General features: G+C 38.2%; 1 protein-coding gene across 1 annotated transcript; it reads left to right on the top strand.

Moving 5' to 3' along the window:
* The first annotated feature begins 8,462 nt into the window (after positions 1 to 8,462).
* On the top strand, positions 8,463 to 20,208 carry LOC128097173 (selection and upkeep of intraepithelial T-cells protein 8-like). Its single transcript, XM_052717465.1, is given in 7 exon segments — positions 8,463 to 8,538; positions 9,869 to 10,219; positions 14,569 to 14,847; positions 16,455 to 16,562; positions 17,246 to 17,368; positions 19,956 to 20,102; positions 20,105 to 20,208. Coding segments are annotated over 7 exon segments (1,188 nt in total).
* Positions 20,209 to 21,740: the final 1,532 nt, after the last annotated feature.

Raw genomic sequence — 21,740 nt, 5'->3', positions numbered from 1 at the left:
AAGAGAGGATGCAGGAAGGGGACCCCCAGAACCACTTGGGAAATGTTTGATGAAATTGTAGTGGTTTATACTACCATGGCAACTTGGAGGCAGCGCTCCACCAACCTAACAATTTAGCTGTGTTTTGGCCAGATGTTTTTTGACAAATGTACTGAGTCATTCAAACAAATCCTTTGCTAAAGAGTTATCAGATGGATCACAGTAGATAACCTTTTTGAAGTGTGCTTGGATGTGGTTGGCAAGTATTTTATTGAGGATGTTTGCATCTATGTTCATAAGGGATATTGGTTTGTAGTTTTCTTTCTCCATTGTGTCTTTGTGTAGTGTGTGTATCAGGTTAATTGTAGCCTCATAAAAAGAATTAGGCAAACTTCATGGCTGCATGTAGAAGACTATAAATAGATCCATATTTATCACCCTGCACAAAACTCAACTCCATATGGATCAAATACATAAACACAAGGCCAAATACCCTGAATCTTATAGAAGAATAAGCATGAAATAGTCTTGAATTCACTGGCACAGGAGAAGACTTACTGAACAGGACACTGATTAGAACAGGCACTAAGACCAATCACTAATAAATGGGACATCATTAAACTTGTCCCTTTGCTTTTGACTCTCACTATTTGTGTTCTTCCCATAAGCTACAGTGATCAAGGGTGGGCCAGATCTTGTTCATTATATCATCCTCTGCACATGCTAGACATGTGCTACATATCTGATCTTAGAAGGATGGAATTTTCTTTCCAAAGAAACCACCTATTTTGGCAATGGCTGTGTTTGTTCATGCCAGACCCATTGTGGGTTCCAAAGAAGCTAATTTTAATGAATGGGTCATAAACAGAGAACACACCTGCATAGAGAGCTATGAAGGAGAGGAGACTCCAGCTTGAAAGGCAAGATACCTGTTAAACCTGTTTGTTAAAGTCTCTTAAGCTTCCAGCTGGATGGAAGAATTTAAGTGACAGAAAATAGATTAACAGGAGAAGAGCATATAAATTTATTAAACATTTGTATGTTCAGAGTAGAAATATTTTATACTCTAAAAGGAAACATCAACTGCAAATTTCATGACTTTATTATTCTTTACAGCTGAGTAGAATTCCATTGTGAGTGTGTGCTATCTCTTCATCATCCATTCATCAGTTTGAAGGTTGTTTCCCTTTCCTAGCTATTGTGAGTAGAGCAGCAATGAATATGGCTGAGCAAGAAACTTTGGAGTAGGATGTTGAGTTCTCTGGGCACAGGTCAAGGAGTGGTATAGCTGAATAGATAGATCTTCTCTTAGCTTTTGAGAACTCTGCACATTGATTTCCAGAGTGACTGTCCCAGTTTGCAGTTCTATCAACAGTGAATGAGGGCTAACCCTTTCCCCCATCTTTTCCAGCGTTTGTTTTCTGGATGTGAGCCATTCTGACTGAAGGAAAATGAAATCTCAAAATAACTTTAATTTGCATTTTCCTAGTTGCTAAGGATGATGAACACCTTTAACAATACTTCTTAGCCACTTTTATTTCTTTCAGAAATTCTTTGTTCTGACTCTTATCCCATTTTTTAATTGGGTCATTTTTTTCTTGATTCTTTGTGTTTATCTTCTAGATGCATAGGCTCTTTGTGTATTCTGGATATATATCCTCTATTTGTATGCATTAATGGTGAGGATTCTTGCCTGTTCTGTGGGCTTTCTCTTCACCCAATTGATAGTTTTTTTTTGTGGCACAGAAGCATTTTAATTTTGAGGTCATTTACAGTTATCAGCCACGATTCCTGAACTCTTGAAATCCTTTCCAGAAACCCCTTTTCTATAGCTGGCAAGGGGGAGGATAAGTAACACTAATGTGTTTGAAAAAGCAACAGGGAAACATTGTGTTGACTTAAAATACATATTAAATTGAGTTATGTATCATGGGGTGATAATTTTTCTTTCACGAGCCATAGACTCTTGGAACAAAACTCCCAGTGGCAGGCATGGGAAACGTCTTGACAAGTTGTCTTCCAAAACAATATAGATTCTTGCCAATGATTTTAGTTGTCTTGAGGAAGTTGGAGGAAAACTGTTGAAGACCCCATAGGCTTTGGACACAGGACTTGGAGAAATCGCACTGAAACTGACCTGGAAGCTTCCTCCCTGAGGACTAGCTCTTTCAGTTTCTGTATATATTAGTTGCCAAGGAAGAAAAGCAATCAGTACTCCTGCCCAGCTGTGAAATCTATGAACCACAGCATTGACCAGCTCAGCAAAATATACCCAATGGTGCAATAGTGGCACTTATATTTTGAGTGTGACAATAGTCATGTAATTGGACTTAAGACCCACTTAATAAGAAGAAATTTGTGCCTGGTACTTTTTTTTGTTAATTTTATTTATTTACTTATTTTACACCCTGACTGAAATTTCCCCTCCCTCCTCTCCTGCCATTCCCTCCCCCTTCCCCTCCATCCCCTCAATCCACTCTTCCTCTGTTTCTGTTCAGAAAGGGGAAGGCCTTCCATGGATATCAACAAAGCATTTGTGTTCTGTGCTTTAAAACTAGCTAAGTACCTGAGGACAGTGAGGCTGTGGAATCACTTTCCTAAACCAGGATACTCTCTAGCTTCATTCTAAATATCTACCCTTAGACTCACAGATAAATGGAGCTCTTGGCCCTTGTCAGTGGTCATCCCTACCATGAGCATATGGAGACTATTACAAAAATCCACAAGTGATCAAAATGCAGAGAACAGCTGATTATGGGTGCTCATTCCACAACTGATACATCTACAGTGCAACCCTTACATCTAAGACTCATGGAACATTGAGGAAGAGGACATTAGAGAGAAACAGAGAACCAGGAAATCTGCTGTAAGAGACTGTTGTTTATACATGATAGGAAAGCTATACCTGTAAAATCACAATAATATGACTGCCTAAATAAGACCTATATAATGAGAACATCAGTTGACATGCCAGTGTGGATAGGGAGTGTCTCATAAGGCCCTACCCCTGATGAAGAGCTACAAGCAATCAATGGCTACTGAGAGAGCAAGAATGGGTCTTCTCCAGAGACTAACTCCTGAAAGGTGATTCCTTTGACCACTAAGAGTCATCCTTGAACATCTATACATATGAACAACACTAAATGGACTTAGTAGGTTGGACGTAGGAGGACATGGAGGAAGGAGAATAAGGGGTGGAAATGACGTAAATACAGTACCTATGTATGAAATTCTCAAAAAAAACCCCAAATAATTAAATTAAAAAGAGGTAAGAACACAAAGATTTGAGCTGGGCAGCCAACGATGAGAAAGTTACTAAGAGATATGTGTGTTTATGTAAGAGGTGGAGTTATTAAGGGGAAGACAAAGTTATTAGAGTGAGCATATTTGGGCTACTCCATTTCAACATCAATTATTAATCTCTAAAAGTAAGTGTCTTTATGGAACAAGGCAGTTCCCCTTCTCATGAGAAACTTTGCAGTTAACTAGAAGCAGTAAAGAGGAGTCACATCATCCATGACTCAAATGCCTACAGCTGGAAGTACTCAGAGGCGAGCATTTGTTGTTATTTGGTTTCTTAGTGTTGGACAATCTAAGTGGAATCAGTTGACATCTTGTATAGATTTAATTTACATTTCATTGATAGCAAAATTTGTTGAATACTTTTTCATGTTTATTGATGATTTGTATTTCATCTGTGGTGAACTTTATGTGCCCATTTATTAATTGGTTTCTTTACTAGTTTGCAATATAAGCTCTTGAATTATTTATGTATTCTGTACATTAATCTTTTGTAGAAGTAGACCTAGAAAAGAATGTCCCCCATAGAATATACACTATTTTAAGGATATGAAATTAGAAGGGGGAGTATTTGGAAAATAGAAGGGGACCACAGAAATGGTGGGGAAGATATAAGAGGAGATGAATATGATCAAAGTATATTATATACATTAATGAAAATGGCAAAATGGAACACATCATGTTATACATTTAATATGCACTATAAAAATTTAAAGTACAAATATAAAGAGATCTCATATTCAAGAAGATACTTTTCACGGTGCCAGAGGAGAAAGGGAAACACCAACCTAGGTACAAATCCTGTAATCTTCAGTGTTGATCTGCCTGTATGATATACTGGTTCAATAGTGGCACAAACTTTTTGGGAGTAACCTACCACATATGAGCCTACTTTCCTCTAGAAGATGGAAACCATGCCTGATACTTCCCAGATGACCAAAAGCCTCATATTAAATAGGCCAAGGGTATAGGGGAAAACTAACTGCTATTATTCTGCTAAAGGAACAGCAATAAAATGACTTCTAACAACATTCTGCTATCCCATAAATCAGTGCCTCACTCAGCCATCATCAGAGAACCTTTCTCTTTCAGTAGATGGTAACTAACACACAGACCCACAGCTAGATTATATGCAGAGAGTGAAAGACTGAAACATTGAGTCTTAAATGGAATGTCATCATCAAACTTTCCCATGAGGCCTCAGGGAATTATGCAGAAGAGGAGGCAGAAACATTGTAAGAGCCAGAGGGCATGGATGACACTAAGGAAACCATGTCTTTCAGACACAACAGAACTAATGCACATATCAATCAAAGATCCTGTGGCAGCATCACAGGGCCCGCACAGGTTCAAGTCAGATGGGCCCTAGTGTTGAAGTGGGAAGTGGACACAAGTTCCCATCCTCAGCTAAGAAGCTATCTCCAATTGAGATATGCTTGTCATGGGAAAAATAATTTTTTATTATGGAGTATCACTGTGAGATTAACCACACTTAAGCTTAGACATCATGCCTAAAAGTAGATGACCAACACAAAAATGAACTAAAGTGTATTTTTGTAGATGTTTTGTCTCATATCAGTTTGTTTGGGCATTTTTGTCTTATTGGTCTTTTGCTTATATTATGGTTCCTGATTTTGTGTTTTTATGGTTCCCAATTTTGTGTTTTTATGGTTTGTGTGTGTGTGTGTGTGTTTGTGTGTGTGTGTTTTGTGTTTTCTCTGTGTTTTATGTTAGTTTTTTAAAGCTGGTTTGTTTGCCTTTTGATATTTGCCTGTTTGTTTTCTAAAGAGAGAGAGAGAGAAAGTGTGGAATTGGTGCAGGGAGGTGGGGAGGATTTGGGAGAAATTGGGGAGGAGAACCTTGATCAGAATATATTTTACGAAAAAAATTTTATTTTCAATAAAAAATATTATCTATCTTATTAAAAAGGTTTTGACAATTATTACCAGTCTAATTCTGTACCCTCCATGAAGCTGAATACTGCAAGTATTTAGGAAGAAAATGTAGTTGATATCCAGAAGTACTAGAAATATTTGTAAGTATTGGAGTGGAAAATCTAAATAACATATTTATAATGGTAATTTTGAGAGTGTATGACAGTCTATACTAGCAAGATTAGTGTTTCTAGTGTTCTCAAGCAAAATTTAGGGAGAAACGATGTAAAAAAAAACATTCCTTGTCTCAGATATCATCAGGAGACAAGCAGGTCATGTTGGAACAAGTCTACTGTAAACAACAGAGAGCCCGAGAGTGATGCAGCACATGATGCTTATGTGAGAGCTCATGGAGCTGCTTTTATAGAAATAAAACAAAAAGAAATCTTCCAGTCTTCTCAGTGAATGGGGACTAATTTGAGAATGGAGAGAGATAGACACCACCCTGGAGGAAACTGGTTGGACCTGGAGAGAAGACCAGCTCTGAGCTAAAGGAGGTGTGGGTGACTAATGGTGAAGGAGCTTTGCTGAAACACCTGCAGGCACTGAGAATCCTTAAAAAACCAGGAAAGAAATTCTCTTTGGATTCTGGAGCTCAAGTAAGTGATCTGTGTATGTATGTTGGAGACAAGGGTGTTTCCTGACTCTGTAAGTCTAGCCTTTGAGTCTTTAACTCTAATTTCCTAATAAGACAATTCTTTATTGTATGTGGAGCTTAGAAATCTGACAGGCAGTGAAGTCCTTCAAAAGAGAGGATTTGCTTTCAAATTTCATTATTAAGATAGCTGACATTCAGGGTCCATTGTGCCCTGAATTTCAGATATTATACCATTTCCACAGACTATTTTTTAAAAGAACCCAGAAAGAAAATAGTCGGGCCACTGTTTTAGACATGACTCTCATGATCTGCTTACTAATTGTAAGTTATATAGTAAGACATATATGATAAAGCTTGTACACATAAATATCCACCAATAGATTATCATTAATACTTAGTTTATTTAAAAAGCACTCTTTATCAAGAGATTTATTGAAGTTTAACTGAAATGCAACAAAGTCTGTAATATATTTAGGGTAAATAATTTGAAAGGCTTTAAATATGAGTACAATCAAGAAATTGTCACTATATCCATATAACAAATAACTGTGACCTCAAAACTGTCTTGGTGAGCTTTTGGGATCATTCCTCTCCATCTCTTTTCTTTGTCCCTAGGAAACCATTGATATACTGTTGTAATAATTATTTTCATTTTTTAGAAGTTTATGTACTTGCAATTATAACATGTGAACCAATTTCATCAGACTCTTTTAACTTAGCCAAATCCTCTAGAAACTGATACCCATCACTTATAGAGAAATCTGTCACATTCCTTTTCATTGATGCATATATTATGTGGCTAGCTATAGCTTGTTTGTCGATTCTTCAGTCAGAAAAATGTTATTTCCAGTCATTGGCTTTCACATACTACTACTGAGTGTAAGTCTTCTTATACTTTTAATTCTCTTGTCATTTGCTTTTAGAAGTAAATATCCTTAATAAATTCAAACATTAGGTTAATTGTTCTAAAGGCGGTGGGTGGTAATGGAGGGAGATCCCGGAATCCTTCCAGTCATTTAAAGATTACATTTCTTATCATGTCTCCTTGTTGGATGTAACCTGTTCTTCCAAGTAGTAAGCCAACCAATCACCTGCCCACACCATGGTGTGTAAGTCATATGATGTAACAGCATTATCGTGTTACATAATGTGTTATTTTTCAGATAAGTAGACGATATTTCATTTACTTTAGATGTGTGCACACTAACCACACAATGGTCAAATAGACTTCCCACTTTCTTTAGTAGTAGAGGGATTTTGCTGATCTTTGTGACCATGGGGATTTCCTCCTCATGATCTCGACTTGCCTCTAGAGCATATGGCAATGGCTTAAATAAAGTCCTGTATTTCACTATTGTTTGAAATTTTTCATTGTTTATGGCTGTCAGGCTGATTTGGCAGGCAGACACAGTGAATTAACTCATGTCGATGACTTTAAGGTAATGTGTGCTTATCTAATAAAACGCAGAATAACCAGATATGTTTGAAGTAATTTATTTGTCTAAATATACCATATCTAAATATTTGATTGTATGTATATAAAAATTCATCATTTGTTTAAAATTAAAATTTAAATATATACCATGGTTTTGCATAAAGGGCAAATTTAGAGTAAAATTTGAAGTTTTGATTTATCAAGGGCCAAAATTTTCCCTATTTATTTATTCATTTATTTATTTACTTACTTATTTACTTTTTATTAGTCTTTTGTGACTTTCTAGTTTTGTGTGAGTTTTGATGATATTTATCCCCCAAATCATCCCATGTCCATCCCATCCCTATTTATTCAACTTTGTGTCCATTTTTAAAAACCCTTCAAGATCAATTTTATGCTCTCCAGATACTCTTGGAATTTAGTCCTCCCCTGGAGTGTGGTCAGTTTTCATTTGCATATCCTCTTTGGGAAATCTAGCCCTTTCTTTCCCAGAAGCTACTAATTGCTGATTACTCCATGCCTAGGGGTGGGATTGTGTACCCAACATCTTTCTACATTTGGCATGGATAGAGTTTGCACAGGTTTTATGCATGCTGTCTTAGGTGCATATGCAGAAGGGTATCCAAAAGATATTCAAAAGTATTTCCTTGTGGTCATCTACCACCTCTGGCTCTTGTACTGTCTCTGGCCCCTTTTAAACAATGATCTCTGAGACAAGAGAGGGAGAGCAGTGAGGAATATATATTCCCTTTAGGGCTAATCATTTTTCAGTCTCTTATTTTCTGCACCTTGACCAGTTGTAGTTATCTGTGTTAATCACTATCTATAGAAGTTTCTTAGATGATTAATGCGAAATGTATTGTTCAATGAGTACAAGGATAAGTCATTAGGAGTCACTTCAATATTATGTCAATTTAGTAGCATAATTGATTAGGTTTTCCCTAAGGTCTGTGGCCTGTCTAACTATACCTGAGTCACAGAACATGATGAAGTACAAGAGTTTGAATCAATGGGATAAAGGTATTGTGAAGACTTCTCCTGATCAGAAACAGGTGTGAGAACACAGGCATTCTATTAAACACTGGCAAGCCTTGCTCTATATAAAGGAAAAGTATTAAACTTTTCCCTTTTTATACTTATTAAGAATGTTTATCTAGCCAATCTATGCTATGTCCACTCTATGCTCTATGACCACTTTCTAGTCTCATTTCCAGATATGATGAAACTTAAGTTCTCTTACTTTTCTGGATACTGTGGATACTTTCTGTTTCTGCAAGTGATGATGTCTTCAGGTAAGAAGTTTATTTATTTATTTTTACTTACCCTTTCCTTTTAAAACTCTTTCAAAGTTCCTTTGACCATTTCAGACATGTGCATAGTGAACTTAAGTTCTGTTCACCCCATTCCCTGTTTGCACCCCTTCCTTCTCCTGATGACGCCTTTATTTTTCTCAACAAGTCCCAATTCTACTTTCACCCTCTTTTTGTGTGTGGCCCTTTCAGTGTTTTAAAATTGCCTGTATGAGATTGGGTGGAAAGTTATTTATTAGGACACAGGCAACTTATCACTGCTACAACACTGAAAAAGGGATAGCCCCTCCTCCAGAAACCATTAAGTGCCAACAGACTCTCAGGCGTGGGTGGGGGCTTCTGGACTGCTCCTCCACCAAGAGTGTAATATTGATGGATTTGGTAATGTGCAGCCCTTGTGTCAGTAACCACTGTCATACTGGCGTGAGTGCAACATCTGTCATATCCAGAAGGATTTGACTCTTTATTCTCTATGTCGCCTTTGCCTCAGTGTTCCCAGAGTCTTGAAGTGGATGACGTAGATGTTCCATTTAGTGCCGAGCACTCCACCACCCCTTGTTCTCAGCATCCTGGCCAGTTGTGGGTTTCTGCATTAGCAGCCACCCACTGCAACACAGAGCTTCTTTGATGAAGGCAGAGCTCAACACTAATCTCAGATGGAGGAAAGGACCTGAAGATGACTCGTTTACTCTTTTCTAACTCAACACTAATCTCAGATGGAGGAAAGGACTTGAAGATGACTCATTTACTCTTTTCTAATTAGTTTTGTCTGTGGGAGAAATCTAAGATAAACTTCCAGTGACTCACCTTGCATCTAAGGAGCAGAAAGCTGTCACTCCATTGTTAGAACAAGTAAACTACTGAAAACAACAAAACATCCCTGGAAATCAGAAAGTCATTGTAGCTCCATAAAAGTGAGGTGACTAGGAGACCAGGAGCCAAAATAAATACCTCATTTTAAGCTGTTTCTCTGAGGGAATCTATCACAGTTCCCAGCAAATGACTAATTCTAAGGCTCTGGAAAGTTCCAAAATAGTTGCACCAGACAGATTCTTCCTCCATATGACTGTTTTTTTTTTTTTTTTTAAGGAGAGACACAAATTGTTGTTGCTTCTTGCTCTGCTATCTTCCCAAATACATTTTTTAAGGTACAATGAAAGTACTGGGTTTTCAAAAAATAAGACATTGATGGACTATAGGGAGTATAGTCAGAGCTGAACGTTTGGATCAACTAGGTATGTTTTATTAAACAGTAAGAGACAGGGGTGGTTTGGGCTTCAGACTTATTTGGGTATTCTTTGTTCTTCCACAGAGAAACCGATGGTGACTACTCCCACAAGACACGTGCTAGCTAGAGTAGGAGGCCATGCTGAGCTCAGCTGCCAGGTGTCCCCCCCACGCAGTGTGGAGTACATGGAGGTGCGCTGGTTCAGGAGTGGCCGTTCTCAACCTGTTTACCTGCACAGAGGTGGCCACGGACTGAATGGAGAAGCTGCACCTGAATATGTGAATCGCACAGAGTTTGTGAAAGACGCCATTGAGAAGGGCAGAGTGGCCCTCAGAATTCAAAATATCAGCATTTCTGATGATGGGCTTTACCAATGTTCATTTAGTGATGATAGTGGCTTCAGTGACATGGCCAGCATGAACCTCAGTGTAACTGGTAAGTTATTTGTAGAATAAGTGTCCTTGTGCCCAACAAACTGAAATACATGAATTATCTAGGCAGTTCTTATTTTTTTTTATATTTTAAGTATTAAAGTCTTATTATTTATTTAAAATAAATATTATATATTTATTTTTAAAATAACACCAAAACACTGAGGCACCCATATAGCCTAATCCCTGTCATCTTTTTGCTGTGGGATGTTCTGTATGTCAAATGTGTTGCTGATTAGTCAATAATTAAAACACTGATTGGCCATTGGCTAGGCAGGAAGTGTAGGCGGGACAAGGAGAATAAAGCTGGGAAGTGGAAGGCTGAGTCAGAGAGACACTGCCAGCCGCCATGATGAGAAACAGCATGTGAAGATGCCGGTAAGCCACGAGCCATGTGGCAAGGTATAGATTTATAAAAATGGATTAATTTAAGCTGAAAGAACAGTTAGCAAGAAGCCTGCCATGGCCATACAGTTTGAAACCAATACAAGTCTCTGTGTTTACTTGGTCGGGTCTGACGGCTGTGGGACTGGCAGGTGAGAGAGATTTGCCCTGACTGTGGGCCAGGCAGGAAAACTCTAGCTACAAATGGCGCCCAACGTGGGGCAAGAGTTTCCACCTAAAAACTGAGAAAAAAAAAGATTCTAAAACAGAGCTAAAAACAGCTTCCTAATTGTCTCTCTCAAATGAGCGGCAGCTGCCGGTTTGAGCTACTTGTGGGTTTCTGTTGTGCGTGCTCGACCTGCAGTTTGGCGGGAATGAGGCCTCTGCAAGTGGCACATTAAGCTGCATGGTGGATTTAGCCTTTGCAGGTACAAAACAAAAAAAAGAGGTTTCTGGGCTACACACTGCTTGGATAAAAGCATAGAGACCCACGATAGCTCCCAGAGCTGGTGGAAAATGCCATGTTGGGAAGCTGAGGTGGGTGGAGCCAGCAGCTACAGCTGCTGCAGTTTAAGGCAATAGATTCACAATAAGACAGATTCAGATGTAATAGTTTACAATATGTGTAAAAGATACGTAGGCTTGAAAGAGACAAAAAAGATGATATATAGAGTTATAGAAACAAATACATAGTTTTAAAAAATAAAGTCTTTAAAGAGACAGTAAAGGTAGTATAAAAATTAAGCCACGTAAAAATGGATATTACACAGAGAATCTGGATTGTGTTGTCTTTGGGACTTTTAACTGCAGAAAAACATTTGATTGTAAAAGCTGTTGAGTTATGTCAAAATGTATACTTTAAAGGTACCTTGACTTCAAAATTTGAATATAAGGATATGTTACTTTGGAAAGGAGACTCTGCTTTTGTTCCCACAGAAAGCCAGAGGCTATGGATTTGTTCCAGATTAAGATACATCAGGTTTGACCAGCCAAGACCCCCTGAAAGGTCTCCTATGACACCATGGCCCAGATGATCCAACATCCAGAATGGTTTGAAGGCAACTGGCTCAGACGATACACCCTCATGGACTTTTCCATGATCCTAAAATTTTCTTTGTATCCCCATAAGATACAGTGCCCCCCTCCAGCAGGAAGTAGTAAGAGAAGCTACGCCCAAATTCCCAAATTATATGTAATTTTACTTTGTTAAAGTTAAAACCTTCCTTTTTTAAAAAAAAAAAGGGGGAAGTGCTGTGGGATGTTCTGTATGTCAAATGTGTTGCTGATTAGTCAATAATTAAAACACTGATTGGCCATTGGCTAGGCAGGAAGTGTAGGCGGGACAAGGAGAATAAAGCTGGGAAGTGGAAGGCTGAGTCAGAGAGACACTGCCAGCCGCCACGATGAGAAACAGCATGTGAAGATGCCGGTAAGCCACGAGCCATGTGGCAAGGTATAGATTTATAAAAATGGATTAATTTAAGCTGAAAGAACAGTTAGCAAGAAGCCTGCCATGGCCATACAGTTTGAAACCAATACAAGTCTCTGTGTTTACTTGGTCGGGTCTGACGGCTGTGGGACTGGCAGGTGAGAGAGATTTGCCCTGACTGTGGGCCAGGCAGGAAAACTCTAGCTACATCTTTTAGCTCCAATGATATAATAGTTCTTTTAAATTTTTTCTTTTATTTGTTGATATTATAATACAATTACATAACTTTCTTCTTCTCTGTTTCCTCCAAGCCCTCCCATAAACTTCTTGTAGCTCTCTTTTAAATTTATGGTCCCCTTTTACAATTAGCATTGTTATAGACACACAAACATACACACATGTATACACACATATATTCCTAAATATATAGATATAACCTGTTCAATCTGCATGTGACTTATATGTAAGTTTGTTTTCTGAGCTGACCAATTGGTATTGGGTAAGCAATTGGTGTGCTCTTCACAGCTCTCAATATTCCTTAGCTGTCTTTGTATATGGTGTGGGACTTCTGGGCTTCCATCACCCTCCCCACCAGGCCACTTTGGCATGTCTATTGTTGTCCTGGTTCAGCTCATATTTAGGCAATCATACCAGTGAGACTTAATGGGTGTAACTTCTTATCTTACTAGGAAACACAGTCCCATCAAACTTCCTGATCCTCTGACTTTTACAATCTTTCTGTCCCTTCTTCTGCAATGTGTCCTTGAAAGACCCTAACCCTTCAGGCTTACACCCCCAAGCTCCAGGAGAATAAGGAACTAAAAAGAAAACTAGTTCCAAGGGCAACCTGACTCAGCCATTATTCAACCACCCCTGCCACAATGTAACAATGTAAAGAGATCTCTGTTAAGAGATGTGCTCAACTGTGACTGGGATAATTGCAAGTGTTCCAGGAAGGACCACTGTGACCTTTGTGTAAACTCCACTCCCGCCCTGATACCCCCCTTGAGGTTTCGGGAAGAATGTGCATGCGGATGTGACTGTACCCACTCTGTGATCACCCTGTGATCAGGCCATGATCTTATGAAATTAGCCTCTAGACATAAATCAATAGAAATGAAATTGTATGGGAATTGTAATCTTATGGCTTTTGTGGGTCTTTCCTTTAAAAGTACCCATGTGTTTGCAATAGGCGCGACTCTTGCTCTTTGGAGTTGAGTTAGCCCAACTGTACAGCCGCAACAATAAACCTCATGCTGTTGCATCAACTGGACCGGAGTCTGGGTTCTTGGGGCACCCACTTGAGACCCTAGGTTTTGGGGTCTATCATCCTGAGCCTTAGGTTATGAGAGTTTTTTTTCATATCCTTACAAGAAATTGATTTTATTACAGGAGAAGTAATCAGCAATACATTTGTCAATTTTTAATACAACTTCTTTGCATATTCAAATATCAGTTCCACTTAGCCCCACTCTGTAGAAGCTCAGGGAGGGAGGGAGAAAGGGAGGGAGGCAGTGAGGAAAATAGAAGGAGAGAGAGAGAGGGAGATCAAGAGGGAGAGAGAAAGAGAGGGAGGAAGGAGGAAGAGAGGGAGGAAGGAGGAAGAGAGGGAGGAAGGAGGAAGAGAGGGAGGAAGGAGGAAGAGAGGGAGGAAGGAGGAAGAGAGGGAGGAAGGAGGAAGAGAGGGAGGAAGGAGGAAGAGAGGGAGGAAGGAGGAAGAGAGGGAGGAAGGAGGAAGAGAAGGAGGAAGGAGGAGGAGAGGGAGGAAGGAGGAGGAGAGGGAGGAAGGAGGAGGAGAGGGTGGGAAATGAAGGAGGAAAGAGAGAAGAGGAAGATATAGTAGGAGGGAGGACGAGAGGGAAGGAAGGAAGAACTCAAAAGAAAACACCCTGCCTCTGTACTCCTCACTACCCCCAGCCTGTTTATTTTCCATTAAAGTAACACTGGTCCTTGCAAATTACAATCACAGCCAATAATGGCCATTTTCCCACAGCTTGAGCCTCTCTAACAGTTTTATTTTTATTCTGATAAAAATAGACTCTTTGTGTAACTCTAGACTTTTCTTGATTCTTTTTTATTTTATAATTTAATTTAGTTTTACATATCAGCCATGGATGAGAACATAGGGGAATGGCATGGTTGAGCTGGAACAGGGATGGAGTGGGAGAACAATAAAAGAGGTATCTTGAGAGAGGGAGACATCATGGGGATAGGGAGAAACCTGGTGCTAGGGAAGTTCCCAGGAATCCACAAGGATTACCCCAGCTTAGACTACTAGCAATAGTGAAGACACTTTCTCTAGAAAATATTAAAATATTCAAGCGATGAATAAAAATCATGCTGCTCTCTCATACATATGCTATGCAGTGGGTAGCCATCAAATACTCACTGGTTAGTCTAACTTGTAAATCAAATGTGGTGTTGATACACAAATTTTCTGAGCTTATAGAACAAGCTGTCATGACTCTGGTGTTTGAACTGGTCAAGTCAACCTCAACACAATATCCTGATTCTTTTTTTTTTTTTCTTGTTTCCTCCAGCAGTTGGATTGGAGACACAGATCCATGTTCAGGCTCCTGATGCTGATGGAGTCATGGTGGAGTGTAACTCAGGAGGGTGGTTCCCACAGCCCCAAATGGAGTGGAGAGACAGCAGGGGGAAAGCACTTCCACCATCATCAAAATCGTATTCACAGGATGAAGCCAGATTTTTCCACATGAAGATGACTCTTAAAACAAACCGGTCACAGGGCAGTATCATATGCTGTATTTTCAACCCTGCAACAGGTGAAGAGAAGCAAACAAGTATCATCCTAGCAAGTGAGTATTGTTGTTGGGTTTGGCAGTTGATCTGGAAACATAATACAAAATTAGGGAGGTGATTAATATTTAAAAGGCTTATTATGTTATTGAGTTCCCTTTGGGTTTCAGTAAAACAAATATTGTCAGGTACTATGATGATAGTATTAGAAGGCAAGTGAACAATGACAATCTATAATAAACACACAGCTTTATTGGCATTTAATTTTATTTCAATAGACATAGTATTTTTCTGCAAGTTTAATAAGATACATATTTTGGTAAATATAAGAATCTTGCTGATTTTTAATTATTTTTTTTACCAAGGTTATAAATATGTATCTGGGAAATGAATATATAATCAATATCATGTTTTTAAATTTTCTTTATTTGTTTGTGTTTTGTGTGTGTGCCTGTGTGCATGTGAACACACACAATGGTGCATGTGTAAAGGTCAGAGGATCATTTCCTTGAGTTAATTCTCTTCTGCCACAGTGAGTTCCAAGGATTAAACTTGAGTCCTCAAGCTTGTGTGGTAAGCAGTTTTACCTACTGAGCCCCAAGCATAATGGCTTTTGTTGTTCTTTGTCTGTTTATTTTTGATTTTGAGACAAAGTCTCACTGTGTAGCCATGGCTGGTCTGGAACTTGCTAAGCTGAGCAGGCTGGCCTCCAATGTATTTAGATCCTCATGGCTTATGCTTCTGGAATGCCGGGATTAAAGGTGTGTGCCACTATGCCTGGTGCCAAAATTTATGCTTTTTATGAATCCTAAATGAGTTTAAGCAAGAAACTTTTATTAGTCTCATGTAATTTTCAGAAGTGTTCTGTCATTTGAATATAGTACTGAATGATAGTTGACAGAAGCCATTAAAACAAGTAGTGAGTAACAAGTACATCTAAAGCCCAGACTACTTGCTCTTGCCTTGCTGGGTCTTAGGAGGTGTAATGGGTGAATGCTGAAGACAAATCAGAAAAAGTTTGTGCCTTGAGTATAGCAAAATTGCCTTTAGCTGACAAGGCTGTTTCAAGGGTAATTGTAGGAGAAGGATGTGAGCATTTATATATATGCTTTCTATGACTATGTGTGAGTCTGTAGAAAAGATTTGTGTGATTGAAGAAAAAGCAACACACATGAATAATCACTGGAGGCAGCTGTGATGGCACATGCAGTAATCCAGCACCTGGAAGCCTGGAATAAGGATCACGGAGAATTTGGGTACAGTCTAGGATATATAGTGCTGCTGAGAGAGAGAGAGAGAGAGAGAGAGAGAGAGAGAGAGAGAGAGAGAGAGAGACAGAGACAGAGAGACAGAGAGACAGAGAAAGACAGAGACACAGAGACACACAGAGACACAGAAACGAAGAGAGACATTCTACAAATTCTGCTGAGATTTCCCAACATGTAGTAAAAGAGAGTGTTTTAGAATAGAATGATTACAAGGTCACAGAAATGAGTGTGAATGGAGAATGTTTTCTCTATATAGGGAAATTGTATAATGATCACATCTCAGATGTCACATTCCAGGACTTTAAGGAGAAGAAGGGTATTTAGGATCAACAATTTTCCAAACCATAATGCTGTTGTGATGTTCATAATGTTTTTAAGACATTCGTTCTTTCTTTTAGATGACCTCTTTAATCAAGACGGCATTTGGATGATTTTTTTAGTTTCCATTGCATGTATAATGCTCTTTTTATTTGTGATGTACTTCATCTGCTTTTACAAAAGTTCAGGTAATGATATGATGAGGTAGTATAATTAAGGTATTTTTGAGAAATTTGATTCCAAGTCATGTGAGTTTTTAGGCAAAGCTGGATGACATTGATCTTTCAATGTTATGGTTACCACAAGCAAACTCATGATTGCTTTTCATCTTAAAAATGTTGAACTTCACATTGATAAATTTGAGATTCCCAAGACATGGCTGTTCTTAGGGATGGTGTCTATTTACATGACTTTTAATTCCCATAGTCAATTCTATCCCTCCAAAGAAGCATAGAATGAATGAAGTAATAAAATAAATGAAAAACTAATTCCTGAAAATTAAAGGAATAATTTCCTTTTTAAGAAGTAGTTCAGCTTGGGGTTGGGGATTTAGCTCAGTGGTAGAGCGCTTGCCTAGCAAGCACAAGGCCCTGGGTTCAGTCCTCAGCTCCAAAAAAAAAAAAAAAAAAAAAAAAACAAGTAGTTCAGCTCAAAATGCAATAGACTCAACTAGTGATGCTTCAGGCCAGCTAGTACAGCAATTCTATCTCATTATGTATTTCCACTAGTTACAAACCAAACTTTCAGATGGATCCCTACTAGGTCAAGAGGGAATGAGACAGTGACTCCTGCCTTTCCAGTTAGTTGTCCATAGGCTAGTGTCCTACACTCATGTGTTCCTCTTTGTCCATTCTACCCTTCTCTGTTCTAGAGCATGAATTTGGACGGCTATATAGATATCTCTCTGTGTTGAACTCATGGCCTATTCAAATACTGAGTTTCTTAGCCTGTGCTGTAGTACTCTTTGCTGTGTATCTACCATTCCGGATCAGAGGTAAATGGAATTAATAATGGTGGGATATCCTTTAGTCTCTCTCATTTTCCTAAGAATCTTTTCCTGGAGATTTAGTCATGTGAGAATTTCATCATTACCAGGAGAACCTGTGGTTTTGGTGACAGCTCAGAGAACCATTTTCAGTATTAAAATTGTGAATGTTAAGGGTTAGGGCTGCTCTAAGTGAGTCCACAGCATTTTCAGCTGTGCTGGACATCAGATCATCCTGTTCTTTCTTCCACAAAGAGAAAAAGAAACATGAAAAGAAAATATGCTCAAATCCAGTGACTCACCTTTAAGTATTTTCTGTGGTCACTTAACTGTCAGTATGAATTCATGAGACCAAGTCAAGTTTCAGTGTGTATTTGGGGCCCACAGTCTACATTGAAAGCATGCTAGATATTAACTTTACACACTTATTTCCAGCTCTGGCAATTATCCTGAACATATATATGCAATTTGTGGAGATTAATGAAACTTCAAAATCCTTCTATGGATACATTTCTGATAAGATATGGCCATTATTTAAAAGTAAATTAATGATTGATATAATTATACTAATTGTATTGTATTTGATGTCTTAGCAATTCTCCATTATTTAAAGGTTTATAGAGAAATGCATGTAAAGGAGATTACCACCCATTTTATTTTACTTTTAGCATGACTTCCCAACCATAGGTGAGAATTTTATAGTTATAGGTGTCTCAACAATGCTTTCTCTATTCCTCTATTTTCTATCATCTTGCTAGACAGGCCTTCAAAAAGAATATGTATAGTCAGATGTTTCAAGCATCTCCATTGAAAATTACAACATTCTGGCTTGGGATTTATAAAACCAGGGGATAAAAGAAGCCCTGTTAATTATTGTCCAATGACAATAAGTACATTGACATTCAAAGTGCAAGCACAGAGGTCCAAAGTGACTAAACAAACAAACAAAAAACCACCAAAACCCAAATTCTCAATGTCTTCATTCGACTAAGTGCTTCCTCTCACTCCTAAGGATCATAGAGGAGAAAATATGAAGAGCCACAAAACTAGAACACAGACCATCTCAGCTTCTAAATTATCCCTGATCATTTTTTCAAATTTTTTCGCAGATTTTTTTTTCAAATTTGGTGACCACACAGGAATAGTAGAAAGTTCTATAAGTAACTACTATGATGCACCAATTGCATATCATTAACAATGGACAAGGGAACACTTACCATTGAGCTGTGTGTTTCATATGTGTTAACCTTTAATCATATATATGGATTACAAATAATTCCTCTCTTCTCTCATTTCAGTAGTTGTCTTTTCACTCTGGTTTATTTCCTTTGTTGCTTAAATTGGTTTCCAGTAGTTTCTCCTAGTTTTGCTTCCTTTGTGTCTTCTTTGGTGTTGTGTTCAAGAAATCATTGCCAAGGTCAATGCCAACCAATCCCCTTATGTTTTCTTTTAGAAGCCTTATGGTTTCAAGCCTTAGCTTTACATGTTTAATCTATTGATTTGATATTTTTGGTATATGGTGTAATACAGAGGTATGACACCATTCCTTTACATGTGGACATCTAGTTTTCCCAGCACAATTCATTAAAGAAACTATTCTGTTTGCATTGTATATATTTGGTGCCCTTGTCAACTTCAATAGACTACAAATACATGAGTGTGTTTCTAGGCTCTCTCTTCTGTTCCATTGATGAATATATATGTTTCTATATCAGCACTACAATGTTTTCATTAATGTGTCTTTATAATAGACTTCGGAGTTGAAGATTTAGCCTGGTGGTACAAAGGTAGCCTAGCATGAATAAGACTCTAGGTTCAGTCCTTAGTACTGAATAAATTATGTAATTTGAAGTATAATGTCTTCAACTTTGATTTTCATGTACAGGATCCCTTGGCTTTCTTAAGAATCTCTTGTGGTGCTATACATACTTCAGAATTATTTTTATTTATTTATTTATTAAATTTAAATAATTTTTTTCTTCAGCATTCCATACATGATTACTGTAATTACATAATTTCCATTCTTTCCTTTCTCACTTCCAAATCCTTTTGTGGCACCCCCACCTCTCAAATTTATGATCTCTTTTTCTTTATTATTTACTGTTTTATACACACACACACACACACACACACACACACACACACACACACACATATATATATATATATATTACATAAATATTACCTGTTGAGTCCATTTGGTGTTGCTCATATGTATATGTGTTTACAGATAACTTTTTGGGATTTGATAACTTATCAGGGGCTTATCCCCAGAGAAGACTGATTTTTCTCCTGCTCAGCAGCCATCAATTGTTTGTAGTTCTTCATCTAGGGGTAGGGCCTTGTGAGATTCTGAGAACTGTACTGGTATGTTAACTGTTGTTTTCATTGTGCATATCTTGCTTAAGAGACCATGGTGTTGTGGTTTCATGGATGCCTCAGCCTCCTAAATGCTAATATCATAAGTGTGCAACATAGTACTCAGCCCTAATTGGAGACATTCTATAACATGTAAAGGAATATTAAATGTTATTTTTAAAAATTGATCCTGTAGTATACAATATCACTAGTTTCCTAATTTTTTCACCTTCTTTAGTCTCTCTTTCAGATCCTCAGTTTCCCTTATACAACTCCTGGATAACTGAATTGATATTGGTGATAACTTTCCTCCTGCTATTTTTCGCCTTACCAATCATTGTCTTATTATTGATACAACTTGCACATTTCCACCACATCCCCAAATGGAGAGGAGCAAGAAGAATACCTTGGACAGCCAAACTGTTCATGAGGCCTCAACCCTACACAAAGAACTGTAGGAAACAAAGAAAAGCTGGGAGCAGGAGAAGTGATTTCCAGAGGGAAGAGCTACCAATTGATTGTTGAATACCCAAACATCAGCCCTGAAAACATACATATAAGTAATTTTATATGAAGTGAACAGGTTATATTTAGGATTATAGTTACTTTAACTGAAATTTTAACTAGCCCAAGCCAGGTATCTCAGCCCAGAGAGCAGAGTTGATAAATCTGACCCAGCCTTTGATGAAGAAAAGGAAAGTTCACCACCATATACAACCTCAACTGTGTTGCGGGGTATAAAATCTTGATCCAGGTTTCACTTGTTTGTTTTTTTCATTTGGCTAGCAGTAGTCATGAGAGCACTTAGATAGGTGGGGCATCTTGTGGCTACAGGGTCCAATCATTTGGACAGGTATGTCACAGGGTATTCACCAAAGTTTGGGTTGAAACCCATTTTGTCTTTTTGTCACTATGCTTTTACTGTCATGCATATCACATAGTATGATTTATAGAGAATGATCTCTAGAAGGATTCTTACTACCAGGGGAAAGAACACTAGAAACAAAGAGAAAATATCAGCCTTGCTACAAACTATTTGACTTCCCCTATAAATTACTGTCCACCACTGCTAAGGACATCAAATAGATGACTCCTCTGAGGCAAGAGGTAACTGGGCCACTGACATGATTGCCTGACAAATGGCCCTAAGATAAGTGGTACCTATTGATATTCTGCTGACATACCCTATTACCATCAATTCACATGAGTCTATTAAATGGGTAACAGAATTTATTAAGCTATAAATAGAGGAAATACACTCACAATTATAGAACAGAGTAGACAGCAGAAGTCATCTTCTGATCTAACCGCAAGCAAATCCACCTCACAGCCAGGAGCAGGGAGAAGGGGCATGTGACCCTTCTCCAACCCTTTATCAGAGGTCATGTACAACGGCAGGAAGCACTGTCTCCTTTGGGCCCTATAGCCCAAGGTCATGGGCAGAGCAAATACCACTATATTTCTCCATTTTGTCTAAATAAGAAAGTTCTAATCTTAATGCAAACTATATACAGTAAGAATGATTATCAAGTATTGTCCAGCAAAAACAAAGGGTAATAACAAACAAAAATGGAACTAAAACCAACAAGAGTAACATCAAACAAGAGACAAGCTAAATGTCCAGAATAAGGTAAATGGCAAATTACCGGGATTACTCCAATAGCTGTCCTATCTTGAATATGTTCTAGCTAAGATATAAGAAGATTGTAACTGTAACTATCTAGTCTTAAACTCCATCAAAAACCTGAGAAGAAACATAATAATACCTGAGAAAACAGGAGATGGACACAATCAACTTTTGGGAATCTTGCGAGAGCAGACAGAGACAGCTGGCAGCGTGGACAGTCACCTAAAGTTTCTCAGCATCATTGGTGTATTCAAATTGGCTTCAGGCCTAGAGTACTTGACAGATCATTTTCAGAAGCAGATATTTTGGAAGACTACCTTACCCTGTCTTGGCAGAGTACAGAAGCTGTTTTTCCTTATGTCCTGCTCATGCAGAAAGAGACAATATTTGTACTGT

Source organism: Peromyscus californicus, unplaced genomic scaffold (genome assembly GCF_007827085.1).
Source record: "Peromyscus californicus insignis strain IS unplaced genomic scaffold, ASM782708v3 Scaffold_5__1_contigs__length_169319896, whole genome shotgun sequence".
NCBI lineage: Eukaryota > Metazoa > Chordata > Mammalia > Rodentia > Cricetidae > Peromyscus > Peromyscus californicus.
The sequence above is the reverse complement of the archived record's forward strand: the minus strand, read 5'-3'. Positions and strand labels throughout refer to the sequence as shown.